General features: G+C 40.9%; 1 protein-coding gene across 2 annotated transcripts in view; it reads left to right on the top strand.

The window, feature by feature from the left end:
* The first annotated feature begins 2,678 nt into the window (after positions 1-2,678).
* Positions 2,679-15,433, top strand: part of zcchc7 (zinc finger, CCHC domain containing 7) — a 55,322-nt gene continuing 42,567 nt past the window's right edge. For both annotated transcript variants that reach the window (XM_061065190.1, XM_061065189.1), the window contains exons 1-4: positions 2,679-2,784; positions 6,136-6,408; positions 7,211-7,534; positions 9,244-9,472. In XM_061065190.1, coding sequence (XP_060921173.1) covers positions 6,214-6,408; positions 7,211-7,534; positions 9,244-9,472 — 748 coding nt within the window. In that variant the 5' untranslated portion in view covers positions 2,679-2,784; positions 6,136-6,213. The remainder of the gene's footprint in view (positions 2,785-6,135; positions 6,409-7,210; positions 7,535-9,243; positions 9,473-15,433) is intronic.

The raw sequence follows: 15,433 nt of genomic DNA, 5'->3' as shown, positions 1-15,433 counted from the left end.
ATATACAGAGTTCAAAATTACTCTCATGATATGGATGGGGAGGTGGGGGGCAGGTGATCTGGATGTTAATGTTACATAGTCTGCATGGGAGCCAGGCTGGCATAATTTTGCTGAACTCTGTGTGTTATAAATATGACTGATGGCGATAGTCAGTATGTTGAATTACATTTACATATAGATTTACATTCCCATCAACATGTAATAATAGCACAAGCCTGCAGGTCCATGCACGCATACACCCAGCACATATATTCCAGACTGGTAGTTAATATTTGTGTCTTATTGGGAAAGGTGAACACGCCTAGCATCCATCAGAGTCATAATAGTCCATCTGAGCGGTTAAACAAGAGCCCAGCTGGACCTTTTGTCTGCACAAAGAAGTACTACGTCCAAGAAGTCAGCCTGGATAATAACATTTATAATCAAAGTACATGTTTCAAAATGATGTAGTCACAGGGTTTTCTCTGGGAACATAATTACTGTCTGCATCCATAAGCTAATAAGATTTTGCATTACAGAATAGGTCAAACCATTTCTGTTACTCAGAGACCCTCCTTTTTTCTGTAGTAAAGTAAATTTGGGGTGTTTTTGTAGACAGTGAATTGACAGAAATAACCAGAAATGGAAGTGAAGGAAGGATGTCAAGATCAAATGTCCAGTCTTAAGCAGGGCACTTTAGATCTCTGACTTTAAGGTTCTTAAAGGTCTAAAAGATTCTCTCATTACGTGACAGCAAATTCAACTTCTTCATATGAATTGTAAGATGTGAGCCTGGAGACTGAAACGAAAAGAAAAAAAACCTCAGAAACAACTGATTCATATATCTTTTTTTCTGCTATTGCTATGAGAAATTGGGATTTCCGTATGCTCTGCTACAAACAGGCAACAACGACACAGGTGACTTCACAGATTTGTTCATCTTAAGGCTTCACGGTAGATGTGAACACTCTTAGAATGAAACTTCATGGTCAATATATGATAATTCTGCATCACATCATAATCTTGTGTTATTTTGCTGACATCAGATTGTATTATACGATTATTATACAATGACATTGTCATCAGTAGGGGATAAACTCAGAACTTGATGTAAGCAGTAGGGGTTTGAGGAGATTACTCTGGGGTATATAATTGAAATGGGCGTTCCTAAAGTCACAATGTAAAGGCATTTTTTTCAGGACATTACTAGTGAGCAAATCAGAATCAGATTCAAAAATACTTTATTAATCCCTAGGGGGAAACTCGGTGTTCCAGTTGCTCTTACACACAATATAGCGGCAGAAAAATAGTGAAAGACCTATGAATAAAATAAGGAATGTAAAGTAGATAAATTATTAAGCACAAGAAAGATTGTTGACAAAATAAAGCTATGTACCAAGTGCATGTATTGAACTGAAGTTCACGAATTTTTTTTAAAAAAAGTCACCAGAAAAGCATCTGTGGATTTACAAAACGCAAAAACGACTGCAGCACTGCTCGAGTTAATATATGGGAAAGCCGAATACAGAAGTTACCATGGCAACAGCAATTCACAACTCTTTCTAGCCAGCAGCTAAAAAAGCTGTAGCTGGCTTAGCCCGGCACACAACGCACATTACAAATGTATCTCAAGACGATCACTTACATTGTCCATGCAGCTCGTTCTGCTCCATCTGTAGCAACACTGTCCCCACTACTTTAGCATCGACATAGCTGGAATTAGCAGCCTCCCGTACTCCAACAAATCCATCTGACCGCGAACGTAAATGCAAGACTTTCTCTTTCTTCTTCTGCATAGTTTGTTAAATGTTAATTTATCTGCCAAATATATGTTAATAAACCATTTTATTAGTTGTTTACATAAAAATAAATGTATTTCCTCTTCCATGTAAAACGCTAAAAACTTTCAAATGTTTGGTGACTTTCTGCACTCAGGTGTGTTTACCAATTTCTTTGACCAATAAAAAACCTTTGTCGAAGCTCACAACCCAATCAAAATTCTTCCCAACGGTATGTCCCGCCTTCCATCTTGTGATTGGTTCTATCCTTTTTTTTAAGTTGAAAATACGTCACGACCGGAGTTTATTTTTATTATTTATTTTTTTAAATATTATTTACAATAAATAAATCATAAAAAGAAAACTAAAAATGCTACATAATTAGATAAATAGAAGAGAAAAATAATTAAATAAAGGGATTGAAATTAAAATAAAAACTGTAAAAGTAAATAATAACAAGTACATCCTTGTTACATTTTATAAGCTATTTATATAACTAATAATGAATGGATTGAACTAGTATTTATATAAAGGGAATATTAAAATATAACTGAAGAAACACAAGGGGAAATGTCAATTTGACTAATTTAAGCCCAAAAAATACAAACAAATGTGAGACTTTTTTATTATAGGATACAATAATTTACTGCTGTCTCGTCAACATTGTCTGTGATTAGATAAAGCCTGTGGATTTAAATGGGCGCCTGGATTTGTGTCCTCAGTTTTCGGAGTAAATTTACATTATTTTATTGATCGAAACACATGACTTCATCTCAGACATTTAAATTCTTATTTCAAAATAAAAGTATTCCTTTCTGCCATTCTTTGAATCGTCTTAGTCTCCAGCACTGTCACAAGTTTAACCATGAAACTACATTTCTTTCTTGCAGGACTCAGTGAAACGTTACGCTCGGCCAACCTTTTTTTTTCCTTCGACGAACCCGGAAGTATTTAGTTTGACTCCCCCCTGACTGGAGGCAGGAGAGCAGCTACAACTACTATAACATCTCCTGGTTGTTGGATAACGGTAAGCTAAAGCCTACGTTTGAATAACAAACACGTGCGCTGGTGGCTTTCAGTAGGGTGACATGAATTATGTGTGTTTTTATTATTTCGTGTGTTTTTGTGAATGAAATGTTTTTTTGTTTACATCCAACCGGCGGCTCATAAACACGTGGACAGACAGGAGGCACACATGCTAAGCAGGGACTGTCGACATGTGGGAGATACTAGATTATATCACTGCTAGGAGACAGTTTACTAAGTCCTTTTGTGTTTTGGGACGAGATAAGCTTCAGTAGCATAGAAACAGCTTCACACAGAGCCAACCTCTGCTAGCTCTTTAGCATTAAGCTAACAGATACCACAACCTGCAGTATTTATGCATTGTAAAAGCAAGATAAGATACTCCTTTATTTATCCCACAATGGGGACATTTACAAAGGCATGTCGTAAAGGTATGTGTTTACCTATTACACTGACATTTCTGCAGGATTGCAAACACCATGACAACAGGGCTCCCAAGGTTTTCAAACCAATACACCCAGTAACAGTTTACATGCCCTTACTTCCAGTAGAGGATCATTATGACGTCATGAAAACTCTGCAGAAAAATTGTGCTTACAGAATGTGGCAGAAATAATGACTGCAATATGTACTTTCATTTTATATTTGGTATTAGTTGTTCTAATTTGAGCTGTCATATTTAAACCTTGTTGGTGTGATTTATTACGTAGTATCACATTTAAGAATCAGAAATACTCGTTCTTTACATTTGCTTATGTACACGATAAAGCAGTAAGAAATGTAGAATTAGAAATATGGAATAAACTGAAACTAATGAGCTCGTGTATATTTCCAAGTAAATAAACAGACCGTCCCTCTGAAAGGTTTTTCAATAGAGGTATAAACTGAAAAACTCAATTAAAGTATTTCAGAGCAGACGTTTTCACTTGACTCCAAGATACTCGTGTTGCATCCCCGTCCTACAAATATTTACTCCATCTCCCATTCATTCCCACTGAAGCCTGAACGGCAGATAAATACAAGCTTGTGTTTCCAGATGAAGTCTCCCCCCTTTTTTCTCCAACTTTGACCCACTTCCACAGATTTTCTGGTCGGTGTTTGGAATTATAAAAAGACAACATACATTAAGAGCCTGTTTGAACCGTAGACAAACATGGACATGATCTCAGTGACTCGCATTCTTTACTGAAGTTGTTTTTAAGCTCATAAATGGCAGTCGCTGTATCATGGGATGGAAAGGGTATCCCTCGGCTTTTGCGGCTAAATAAATAAACTGACTTGACTTGTTATCCACGTCAGGTAAATTTCATTACCTCATTTTTCCGAGCTGAATTATGTTTTTCAGGGGGAGGGGGGGGGTAATGTGCCGTTACTTCTATTATGGAAAATCCTTAATAACATTAAAGGGACATTATTCTACATGTTATATCTACCACCAGTCACTGTTGATGGGAAATGTTGTTAATCAAAGCATTAAATTCCTCAGTGTGTGTCATGTTGACAGATAAGACAGTGTTTTCCTGCCATCAGTGAGTTCAGGATACATTGTGAGAAAGAAGCCTTGTTCTGCCACGTTTATCATCACTGTACTCTCTGACCACGATAAACACAGCTGAAAGTCCAAGTCAGTCAAACACTGTTTTATACATCCCTTGCATTCTATCATCTTTGCATATATTTTACAGTGACATCTTCATTGTTTGTTGCCCAATTTGTATTGCTTGTCTGTTACTCATGAAAAGGTAAGACTAGAAATCTTACAGCCTGTTATTCTTCTTGTCAAATGGTAGTGCTGCAGCCAAAAGGCACCGAGGACAACACCTGTGAGCATTGTTAAACTTTAAATCTAACATGTATACTGTATGTGGAGACAATGTTGAACAATCCCTTTAACCGAGGCTATGACAGATTTAAGAGTCCAATTAGGCTTGAAGAGAGGAACCCACATGCGCAGTACCAGAACCCAACAACAGAAGAAGGCCGTCTCTTTTTCTGATTTAAATGTGAACATTTCCTCCTGTGAAATATCAAACTATTTCCTGGTAGAAAAGCCGATAAAAGATGCAACAAAGCTAACAGGAGAGTCGGGGCGATGCCAGTCAAGTAGAGTCCATATATACCCATATAGTTCTGAGCACAGCTTTGATTGGGCGGATTAAGTGAACACACCTGTGCCGGTGGACCATGTCTGTGCTGGGGGCTTTAAGTACTCCTACATCCACCAGTGTAAAACACAGCCAGTCATTTGTCAGCTCCAGGTCTCTGGGCACCGCTAAACTTCAGAACTGTCGCTCTCCCCCACCAGCCGGGCAAGACTCCTCTTTCTGTCCCTTTAATCCCTGGCGGCCGGCTTGTGACCGTGTAGCGTGGCGTTTCTGCGGTGTGCGCGGTCTGGGAGCCAATCATCTCCAGCCATCATGGCACAGACACGCAGGACTGGACAGAGCAATGGGCCAGTGCCCCTTCTCTGTCTAGTGTGTGTGTGTGTGTGTGTGTGTGTGTGTGTGTGAGAGAGAGAGAGAGAGAGAGAGAAAGAAAGTCAGATTGTGAACATTTTCAAAATAGTGTTTTTTTATCTTCCTAAGGTATAATTTACAGTTTGTTTAATTTACAGTGACCCCCTTATTGTGTCCTGTTAACGTCTGTTTACATGATTTAGCAGCTGATGAACCTGAATCAAGACGTTACTTTGAACAAACTCTTTGTCGAAGATTTCAAAACTGTGAGTGCAGAAGAGCCACACTTTCTCCGCTGTGTTAACAAGCCCTCGTGGAATTAAAAACAAGAGCAAAGTCAGTTCACTTAAAGTTCTTGATGCTGGCCAGTGAAGTCGTCAGAATTGTCCGATACTCCAAACTTTGTCTTACCAGGTATTTTAAAAAGACCGCCGGTATCGTAAAGTTTAATGGCATGGACAGATCTAGATATAGATATATGTCAATGCTTTAAACTCTGCATACATCGAATGATAAACCAAAGAACTGAAATGATCAGTCAAATAATCCGTTCATTGATCGAAAGAAAATAATCTTAGAGTTATTTAGATTATAAATTAAAAGTTTTTAAACATAAGATGGTTTCAGCTTCTTAGGAAAATAGGAAAATATTTAAATTACTGCAGCTTGAAGTGTGTTTTAGTTTAGTCACCTCGACGTTATGTTACATTTTGGACTTTATTTTCATTCATTAAATCACAGTTTTGCAGATTGCACATATACAATCATGTGTAACTATCATGTGATTATTATTAACTAGAATACATAATAAATGGTGTCTAATATATTCGTCATCACATTTTTATTTTCTTGACTGTAGTGACTCATTCAGCTTCTTTATGTTTCTTTTCCTGCAGGCGGCCTCTGCCACCGGGCTCTCCGTCTCCTCAAGTGTGTGTGTGTGTGTGTGTGTCTGCTGAGTGTGTACTGGGGAGATGTACTGTGCCTACCAGGACCGGGAGGAGTTGGAGGATAATCTTTATCAAGAGGATGGAGCGGACTCTGAGGGGTCCGAGGTCAACAGCGAGCTGGAGTTCCATCTCTACAGCCAGCTCCACTACTCCTCTAATGCGGGGGTCACGGAGGAGAAAGGAGAGGAGGGGGAGGGTCAGGAGAGCCAGCAGCCTGAGGTGAGGTCGTCAAAATGTCAAATACTGTGATACTTTTCAGATACGTGTTTTAAAGCGATACAATCTCCTTATTTTTTTTAAATGATCAAAAGAATCAAAAAGAAGTGAAGCTTAAAAAAACAGATTTTCAGTCATATTTGAACCCAAAGAGAGAAAGCAGCGGTGGTCCATTCAGATTCACAGGTTGACTAATACTAATGTTTCTCATAAGGACACAATAGTCACACTGATGCTTCTTACAGACAGAGAGCAGAGGAGGGGACGCTGTCTAAATAAATTGCCAATGTTTTGGTTCTGAAACATTGCTAATTTATTTGTGTAATTTTGACAGTTTGCATATTATTCTTGCAATTTTTGACCCAGTATTGGGTTCCTGGACTTGAATTTTTGATGCCCTGGTATCGAAACAGGTATCAGAATCTGTTATTGTATCAAAGTTTAAGATTCTATATTTTTGACAGGCATATGGAACGGAATTGTTTTAGGGGCATTCCTATGTATTCTGTAACACTGGGTGGATATTATGAATGTAAAAACACTGGGATTGGAAAACAAACTGGGGATACATTTGTTTATTAGTTGTAAATAATGTGAGCGTTCGTTGTAGTAATTTTATAAACTAATAGAAGAAAAGTGAGAATGGGGTAGGGATATATAAGTTTTACTTCTACCTAGTCCTTTTCGAACACTGTTACTTTTTTTTTTTTTTTTTTTTTTTACTTTTTTGTTATCTTATTTTAATTTTTGGTTTAAAATAAAGTATTTTATTCATTCATTTATTGTGCTATCATTACATCTGTAGCCTGAGGTGATGGAGAAGACTGCAGACGGAGGAAAGGAACAAACTGGAGAGGAAAGGCCTCAGTCACCTGATTTGAGCAAAATAGAGCAATACCTGAAGAAGAAGAAGAAGAAGAAGGGAGAGAAAGAGAAGAAGGGGAAAAGTAACCCCAAAGGTCTGAAGTCAAAAACACGTTTTGAGCAAGTCATCGTTATCGACTCGGGCCCTGATGTCATCTCTATCTCTGATGGGGAAACCACCGATGAAGATGATGATGAGGAGGGGGTCTGTTCCTCAAAGGGTCAAGGCCTTGGCCGACCGCAGACTTCCACCCCAGCTGCACAGGTACAGAGTGAACAGAAAGATACTAAACCGGGTTTGATTGATTGTGTTCAAGAAATGTGCTGATTGTTTGTTTTTATGATTTATTTTATTCTTTTTAAAGACACATTTCCAGCGTGCATTGGGATTCCAGGTTTGCTTTCTTAAGGTGTTTTTACACATGGTATAAAACATGGAGTTTTGTGCATGTGTGAACACAATTTGACAAATTGCTCTACAAGACTTTAGCCACACTTTGTCCTCCCAGCCCCCGAGTCAAATTTTTATGCTACATATCTCAGGATAAGCTGTGTGTGAACAAAGCCTTTAAAAGTCAGGACAATTCACCTCGATCGATGTGCGGCTGGTGTTATATTCTTGCTGCTCACCAGTATGTGTATTTCCATTTATCCATAATACTGTGAATATGATCACCCCCTGTCTGACAGGGAAACCTTTATGCTGTGAGGGACTAAGGGAATAAGCATCTTTGGGAAATTTCTCTGGCAGACCGTTCTGTGGCTCCTTTCCCACATGTTATTCCCCACTCTCTCCCCGATGTCCCACTCTTTCCACTGTCCTATTTAAATGAAGGCCAAAATCCCAAAAATAAATCTTTACAAAAACGGCACTGGTGAAACAGTGCACCAGGCACTGAATGCAGCAACAATTTAGGCGCCAGTAGATCGGTCTGTAGAGACTTGGGCTGGTAACCGGAGGGTCGCCGGTTCAAATCCCGATGCGGACCAAAAGAGTACTGCAGAGGTGCCCTTGAGCCAGGCACTGAACCCCTTACAGCTCTGGTGCCCTCCCTGTGTAGCAGCCCCACTCTGACATCTCTCCACTAATGCAGGTCCACAGGTCCCGTTTGTGCATGTGTGTGATTCTGGCCAATGTGTGTGAGAAGCATGTCTCTCACTAACAGAGTGCAAAACCAGAATTTCCCTGAGGCATTAATAAAGTATGTAAAGAAACTGTACAGATTAAGGGAAACCCTCAGTTTTGGTGCTTCTTGATCGAAGTGCAGCCTTTGTCAGTGCTGCAAAGAAAAAATGCTTCATGACAAGCCAAGTGGGTGGGATAATCTGGCACAGTTCTATTTTGGGTGGACAACAGAGACTATATTGTTGCCATCGGTGATACATATCGGGGCTTCATCTGGAGTTCCTCAGGGTTGTGTTCTGGGGCCGCCTGCTACCATAAATCTTAACATGCTCCCACTGGTTTAATTTATATAATGTTATAATAAACTTCTGGTGTCGCAGGAGAAACTACAGATTTGTTTTGCTCTGTTGGGCTCAGAGTTATCAGGATGAAAACCCAAGTTTGGAATCTTAATTTTTAAGAGACTCAGATTTAAGGTTGAGCACTACATTAAGGCAACCATTCTTAAACTGATAGCAGTAATAGTTGGTCTTATACCCAGACAAGATTTAAGAGAAAGTCCTTCATGCCTTTATTTCCAGCTGGGTGAACTGTTGTAATGGTCTCTTATCTGGTCTTACACTAAAAGAGAGTCAGAAAACTTCAGATTACAAAGACTGCTGCTGTAAAAGTTTCCTTAAGAACCAAGAGATCCAAAGACATTACTGCTCTTCTTAAACTATTCATACTTGCAGCCTGTTATTAATAATGCATTTTATTTCAATACCAGGAACGCATTTGAAGCTTTGATCTTGGCTTGCTTGCAGATGTATTGACATCTACAATTTGGTTGTTATTTGTTCTTTCAGGGAACCAAGGGAAGTAAGAAGCGTGTCAGTGCTCTGGTGACCGTGGACTCCAGCAGCTCTGATTCAGATTCAGAAAAGTCTGAATCGAAGTCTGAGTCTGAATCGTCGGAGTCTTCTGACTCCTCTGACTCGGATGGTCTGGAGAACTGGATGATCCTGGGTCGAGGGAATCAGGATGGAGACCACTCCATCTCACTCAATCTGGAAGGAGGGTTCAACAGCAACGCAGGTGTGTCTTTTTTTTTTTTCTTCTTGTTCAGGTTCTTTTATAGCTGGTTTCACACATGCACTTGAAAAAAATTCCAGAAAAAAATTTCAGGACAGCCAGCCCCTAAAATGTTCCTGTGTTGCCTGAAGCTTTCCCTGTTGAGGGGGAGGGGGTTGTCTACAGAGGTAAAAATGGCGGACAACACAAGAAAGTCTCGCACTGTATTGACAATTAGTTGCATTTTTGCTCGTGGTGAATTTTTTTTTTTGGGGGGGAGGGGGATTTATATGCCTTTATTTTAGAGATAGGACAGTGGATAGAGTGTGAGAATTGGGTAGAGAGAGAGGGGGGAATGAAAAGCTGAAAAAGGAGCCACAGGTCGGACTGAACCCGGGCGTCCACTCTTGAGGACTCAGTTTTTTGTACGTTAGACCCACGCGCTAACCGCTAGGCTACCGGCACTGCGCTAGTGGTGATTTTTCCTGAATATTACCTGCTGCTCTGTAACTTCAACTTACCTCCAACTTCACACAGGGATTCTTCCAGGGGGCTGGCAGACAAATTCAGGTTCAGTTTTTTCAGGAGTTTTTGTGCATGTGTGAAAACACAAAGAGTGTGTGCAGTTTACCGTGCATTGTTCTGGCCTTTGTGATCACTTTTGGTGTGCGCGCGTACAACCTGGAGTGGGTAATTTTTCACATGATCCAGCTCCATTCCAAACACTTAACCCTACCTGCAGCACGTTGATAAGAAGCGGGCACGGCGATGGGCTACACCGTGCGCACGTTTGTATGCACACACGCAAGCATCTGTGCCTGCATGTTGACGAATTTGTAAGCTCTTAGCATTCCTGGCACTGTCTGCCCGGGCCGCTCGCTCCTCTGATGCATCTTTAAGTACGTTTGTGTGCGTTATGTATTGATATGTGCGTGAAGGCTTGTGCAGGTCTGAATATTTGTGCTTATAAAATATTCCAGTTTCTAATCAGCATGCATGTGTACGTACACACGCAGACCAACAGTCATAACACTAATGCCAAAAACAAACAAACAGAGAGACAACAACGCAGGAGGAGAGGGGAGGGGAGGGGAGGGAGTAATCAAAAAATGAATAAAAATGTTGCCTGCAAATCTCTTCAGATCTACGCATTATCTTAACCTGCAGCCTCAGCAACCTCTGCAGCTCACTCTCCTGCTGCCCCCTATACCCCCCCCCCCTTCTACCTTACGCTCTCCCATCTCATTCTTTTATCCTATTTTCACTATTGTGTGCTCTCTCTCTCTCTCTCCCACAATCTCCCTCTGTCTCTCTCACTGTTTCTTCCTCATTTGAATTTCCCTGGGCTGATGTTTCTGCAAGAGTGCTCACTGCCTCCTCGACACACAACTGGGCTAGAGGAGGGGGTCTGGAGCTGGTGGGCAGGCTCGAGGTTTTGGCCTGGTTTTGGCAGGAAAGGAGGATTTTAGGTCTCTGTCTCTCTCTCTCTTTCTTTCTTCCTCTCGCGCGCGTCTGGCTTCTCTCTGTGATCTTTGGAGCTTGACCTCATGTCTGCACATGGGGGGTCATGGGTGTGGTGGGGAAGGGGGGGTCTTAAAACGGGGAGAATGGGGGAGGGTTTAGTCCAAATAAAATGAATTGAGGGCAAGGAAATTTGAGAGATGAGCTTGGAGCTTTGAGTTTGGGGATCTGGTGATCCGAATTCGGAGCAGGGTTCATGTTTGTTGTGCTTTGGAAAAGTAGCTAAATGTTTCTTTCTTATTACCAAGAATCCCTAAAAAAAAAAAAAACGAGACAAAGCCTAAAATAGATCTCTCCTTAGTTTAAAAACGCGTCTCTTGGCCAGTCTATTGCACAGGGTGGTATTCTCATACAAGCTCTGTGGTTCAACTCACTCAGATCAACATAACTTAATTCAATTCAAACCTTTATTTATTCTCGAAGGGACACTGAGTTTCCCTCATTTCCAATGCCGTCGAAATTACAAGCACAGTAAAACAAGCAAAACACTCAAAAAATCACATCAGAGTGACAACATGTATATGAAACTGTAAAGCCGTTTACACACATTACACACTCCTCAGATGTTCTGGACAGTTTCAGGACATTCAGGCTCTGATTTTTTTACTAACTTGTCTTTCACACACACACCCCACAGCGGGAGATTTATCAGTGGGACGGGCTCACACAATTTAAAAATACTCGATTAGGTATATGTGAGGGGTAACGACTAGGTACCACATGCAGAGGAGGAGGAGGAGTCTACTGTAATGATGACTGTTTTTGAGTTAACATCGATATAACATGTTAAAAAAAACATTTCCAGGGTGTTGGTGGCGCAGTGGTTAATGCGTGCACCATGTACAGAGGGTATAGTCCTCCAAGCAGGCAGCCCAGGTTCAAATCTGACGTGTGGCTGTCCCAACTCTCTCTCTCTCTCTTACTGATTTGCGACTCTATCCACTGTCCTATCTCTCCAACAAAGGCACAAAAAGCCCAAGACAAACACGACAGTGGAAAGAAAATAAAGACAACAGAGGCGAGCAGTAATGAATACGAGAAACTCTGCTCAACATAAACAACGTCATCACCCTGCCCACCAAACCAATAGTCTGGTGAATGTACCAGACTGTTACCTGCTGCGCTGATCTCAACTTCATCAGGACACAGTGCCAGGAAGAAGTCCAGATAGAGTCGGGTTGAACTAACTTGGATTCACACATGCACTCAAACCGGACAACGTCGGGGGACTTTTCAGGAGTGTAGTGCATAGGGGGGTTGGTGTAGAAATAGTCCCCCGACTAAAGAAGACTGACTTGTGTTTGAATGAGTAAACGGCAGAATTATAAGAAAATAACTGAGCCTCTTTGTAAGAAAAACGGTTTATTTTGGAAGATTTAACTCAGCAGGAACAAAAAAGCTCAAAGCTGAGATTCACAGACGAGTCAGACTGCAGCGAGAGAGACAAACTAACTCATTGTTGCTTTGGATCTCATTATATTTAAATGTGTTTTCTATTAACATACATGAGGGGAACACATATTATAAACCCTACACACCCCACTATGATTTCAATGATACTGTGAAAAACTCAACACACACTGTAGACTGATTGTTTAATGAACGTCGGCCTTCATCTGCTTTCTGAGTTCTTGATGAGGTGCAGAAAGATCTTGGTGGACACCAGCTGTTCTGAACCATATCTGATGTAAAACCCTGTCAACGCCGTCCTTCATACTACACCTGCCTGTACACAAAACTTGTTGTTGCACTATATTCAGACTGACATGTTCATTGCGAATGCTCATCTCTCGATAACCCCCGATAACATTTAGTTTCTGTTTACAAAGTTTAATTGGAAGAGGCATTTAGCGCTGAAACAGTTAAGTCATTAAAATTGATCGACAGAATATTAATCAGCACTCCAGAAAAGTTTTCAGATTTACACTTGATGCAGAAATGTCAAGCATGCTGCTTGAGCTATGGGACACAGAAGACAGACATTTCTCACATTTAAAAAAAACAAAAACAAATACCTGATAAATAAGAAAGATGAATGGAATATATTTATTTAATGCACACACACTCTAAAAAATGTGGTCGTTTTAGGTCCCATAGGTCAATATGTCTCCTCTTGTCAGTTGCAGGTTTAGGTCTTTTAGCCAAGATAGAATACAGACTTACTTTCTTCTGGTTTTTTTTTAACATACTGCTTTTATTATATAAAGACATTGACATAGTAGCAGTTTAATTGTAGGTCTTTTGAGATGTGGCTGCTTGTTTGGTCATATCTGCAGTTCCATCCATGACCCTGCAGGGCTGAGCGTTAAACCCAAAGATTGATTTCTGTTTTTAAACGCCGTGATGTTTGTTGCCTCCTGTAGCCTGGGAGCATCGTTTGTTTTCTTCTCACATTTTGTCTGAGAATGAGTGTGTTTGTGTGTTTGTGAGAGTGAGTAACAGGTTTGCACAGCAGTGACTAATAGTATTTGTACGCCTAAAGCCCATCTCAGCATCCCCATCAAATCACATTCACTACACTTAGCCTCCTCCTTTCACCGTACAGAAATTGAATCCTTTCATCCTCTTTTCCTCCCTCTCTTGTTCCGTCTCTCTCCTTCATGGTGTCACTTGTTCACATACTTTTTTACAATCTAATCTTTTCTCGCTTCCAAACATCTTCTTTTTTTATATATATATATATATAAAGTATGTGGACGCACACATGCTCACACAGGCCGAGCAAGCTATCTGACACCTGGCCGTGCAGGGGCAGCTGCTGGTGGGTGGATCTGGAGGGACACTGGATAAGGCAAAGAGAAAAGATAGCGGAGAAAAAAAGGGGGGATGAGCGAGGGGCCTGTCCGGCAGCCATGCAGCAGCAACCACACGGAACAAGAAGAGAAAAAGCCGGGCTTCCCAAAAAAATCCAGCTCAGTGCCTCTCCCAGCCGGAGAGGTGTGCGAGTACATGCGCGTGAATGAACCCGGGGGTGTAGGCGGGGTGTGCTGGAGCTAAACTTGAATTGTAAGTGGTTAAACTTCACTCAGTGGTCACACTCTTTTTTTTTACTCTTTTTTTTCTTTCTCTGTCGCTCCCCCCAGTTCTCTCCTTTTGCTTTTTTTTGTCCCCTCGGTCTTGGTCAGTGCACACCAAACTTTGTTTGAGGCTTAGAGAGTCAGCTCGCTCACTATCGGGGTGGCCGATCACATCACAGTGTGTCTGAGTGTGTGTGTGTGTGTGTGTGTGTGTGTGTGTGTGTGTGCTTTGTTGGAAGTCTTGGTGAATTAGAGGAGAGTGTGGGAGTGTGTTTGTGTTTAGTACCTAAAAGGTTAGCTCTCTCTATCTCACAGATGAGGAAGGTAAGCTCTTCTTTTTTCTTCCGCTCAAATATCTTGTCGCCGCTCTTTTGTTCTTCTCAGTTTTTTTAAGTGTAGAAAAAAACGCTCTTATAGTCTCCAACGTGTGCGTTTATAGCCGCAGTACAACTTGTATTACTTTCCACCTTCATATGTTTGTGAATGAATGATGATACTTTGGGCCTGAAGCTGTTTTTCCCAGCAGCCTCTTACACTCTGAGACCTCAGCCGGCCTTAGTTTAGAAGTGTGTGTCACCGCGACAAACATGCCAGCGGACTGTACAAAAAGAGGGAAATATGGATTCAGTTGGCTTCCCTGTGTGTTTTTGGGCATCAGGATTGTAAAATGAGATTACAGTGGCACGTTGGGTAACACAATAAGTGTGTGTCGTGTTGTGTGTGTGTGTGTTTTTCAGTATGTGTGTTGTGGGTGTGTGGGTGGGCGGGCGGGCGCTGCAGAAGGGAGGCATGGATAGGATCAGCTCTTATCTTGGCTGCCCAGTGCCACACGAGGTGTAACGCCACACCCACACTACCACACAGTGTGTTTGAACAGGCACACACATACACACACACACACACGGCATCAAATCGCTGTGCCATAGTTTGACTTGTATTATCCAGTTTTTACAGAGGATATGCAAATGAGACGAGACCCCGGTGTAGGCCTAATATTAGCGCATGCAAAATAAACGGTAGAAATTCAGTTGACAGCAGGATGCTTCCATTTGTTTAAAAAAAAAACAATCAGTTGATGTCTGCAGACGCTGATATTTAACAACAGCTGTAAAATGGTAATTGTCAAAAAAAAAAAAAAAATCTCATGAAAAAATCCCTTCAGGAGGCGACCTCATCGTTGTGACCCAACTGTTCCCTTAGTTCCACTTCTTATATTTTAAATTAAATTCAACATTGGTCTCTATGATCTGGCTTTTCAGAGTATTTGTGGTTTAGAATAAGATCTGATTTAACTCACAATCATCGTCAAAGATGTAGTTAGGAGTGTGATGTTAACTGCTTTTGCCCTTAAACTCACCTCCACTTAAAATATATCGTCTTGAAGGATGTTCCCAAAAATGTAAATGGATCCACAATTTCAATTTTTCAGTCGTAAATCTTTCTCTTT

This window comes from Labrus mixtus, chromosome 2, assembly GCF_963584025.1.
Source record: "Labrus mixtus chromosome 2, fLabMix1.1, whole genome shotgun sequence".
Lineage (NCBI taxonomy): Eukaryota > Metazoa > Chordata > Actinopteri > Labriformes > Labridae > Labrus > Labrus mixtus.
The sequence above is the reverse complement of the archived record's forward strand: the minus strand, read 5'-3'. Positions and strand labels throughout refer to the sequence as shown.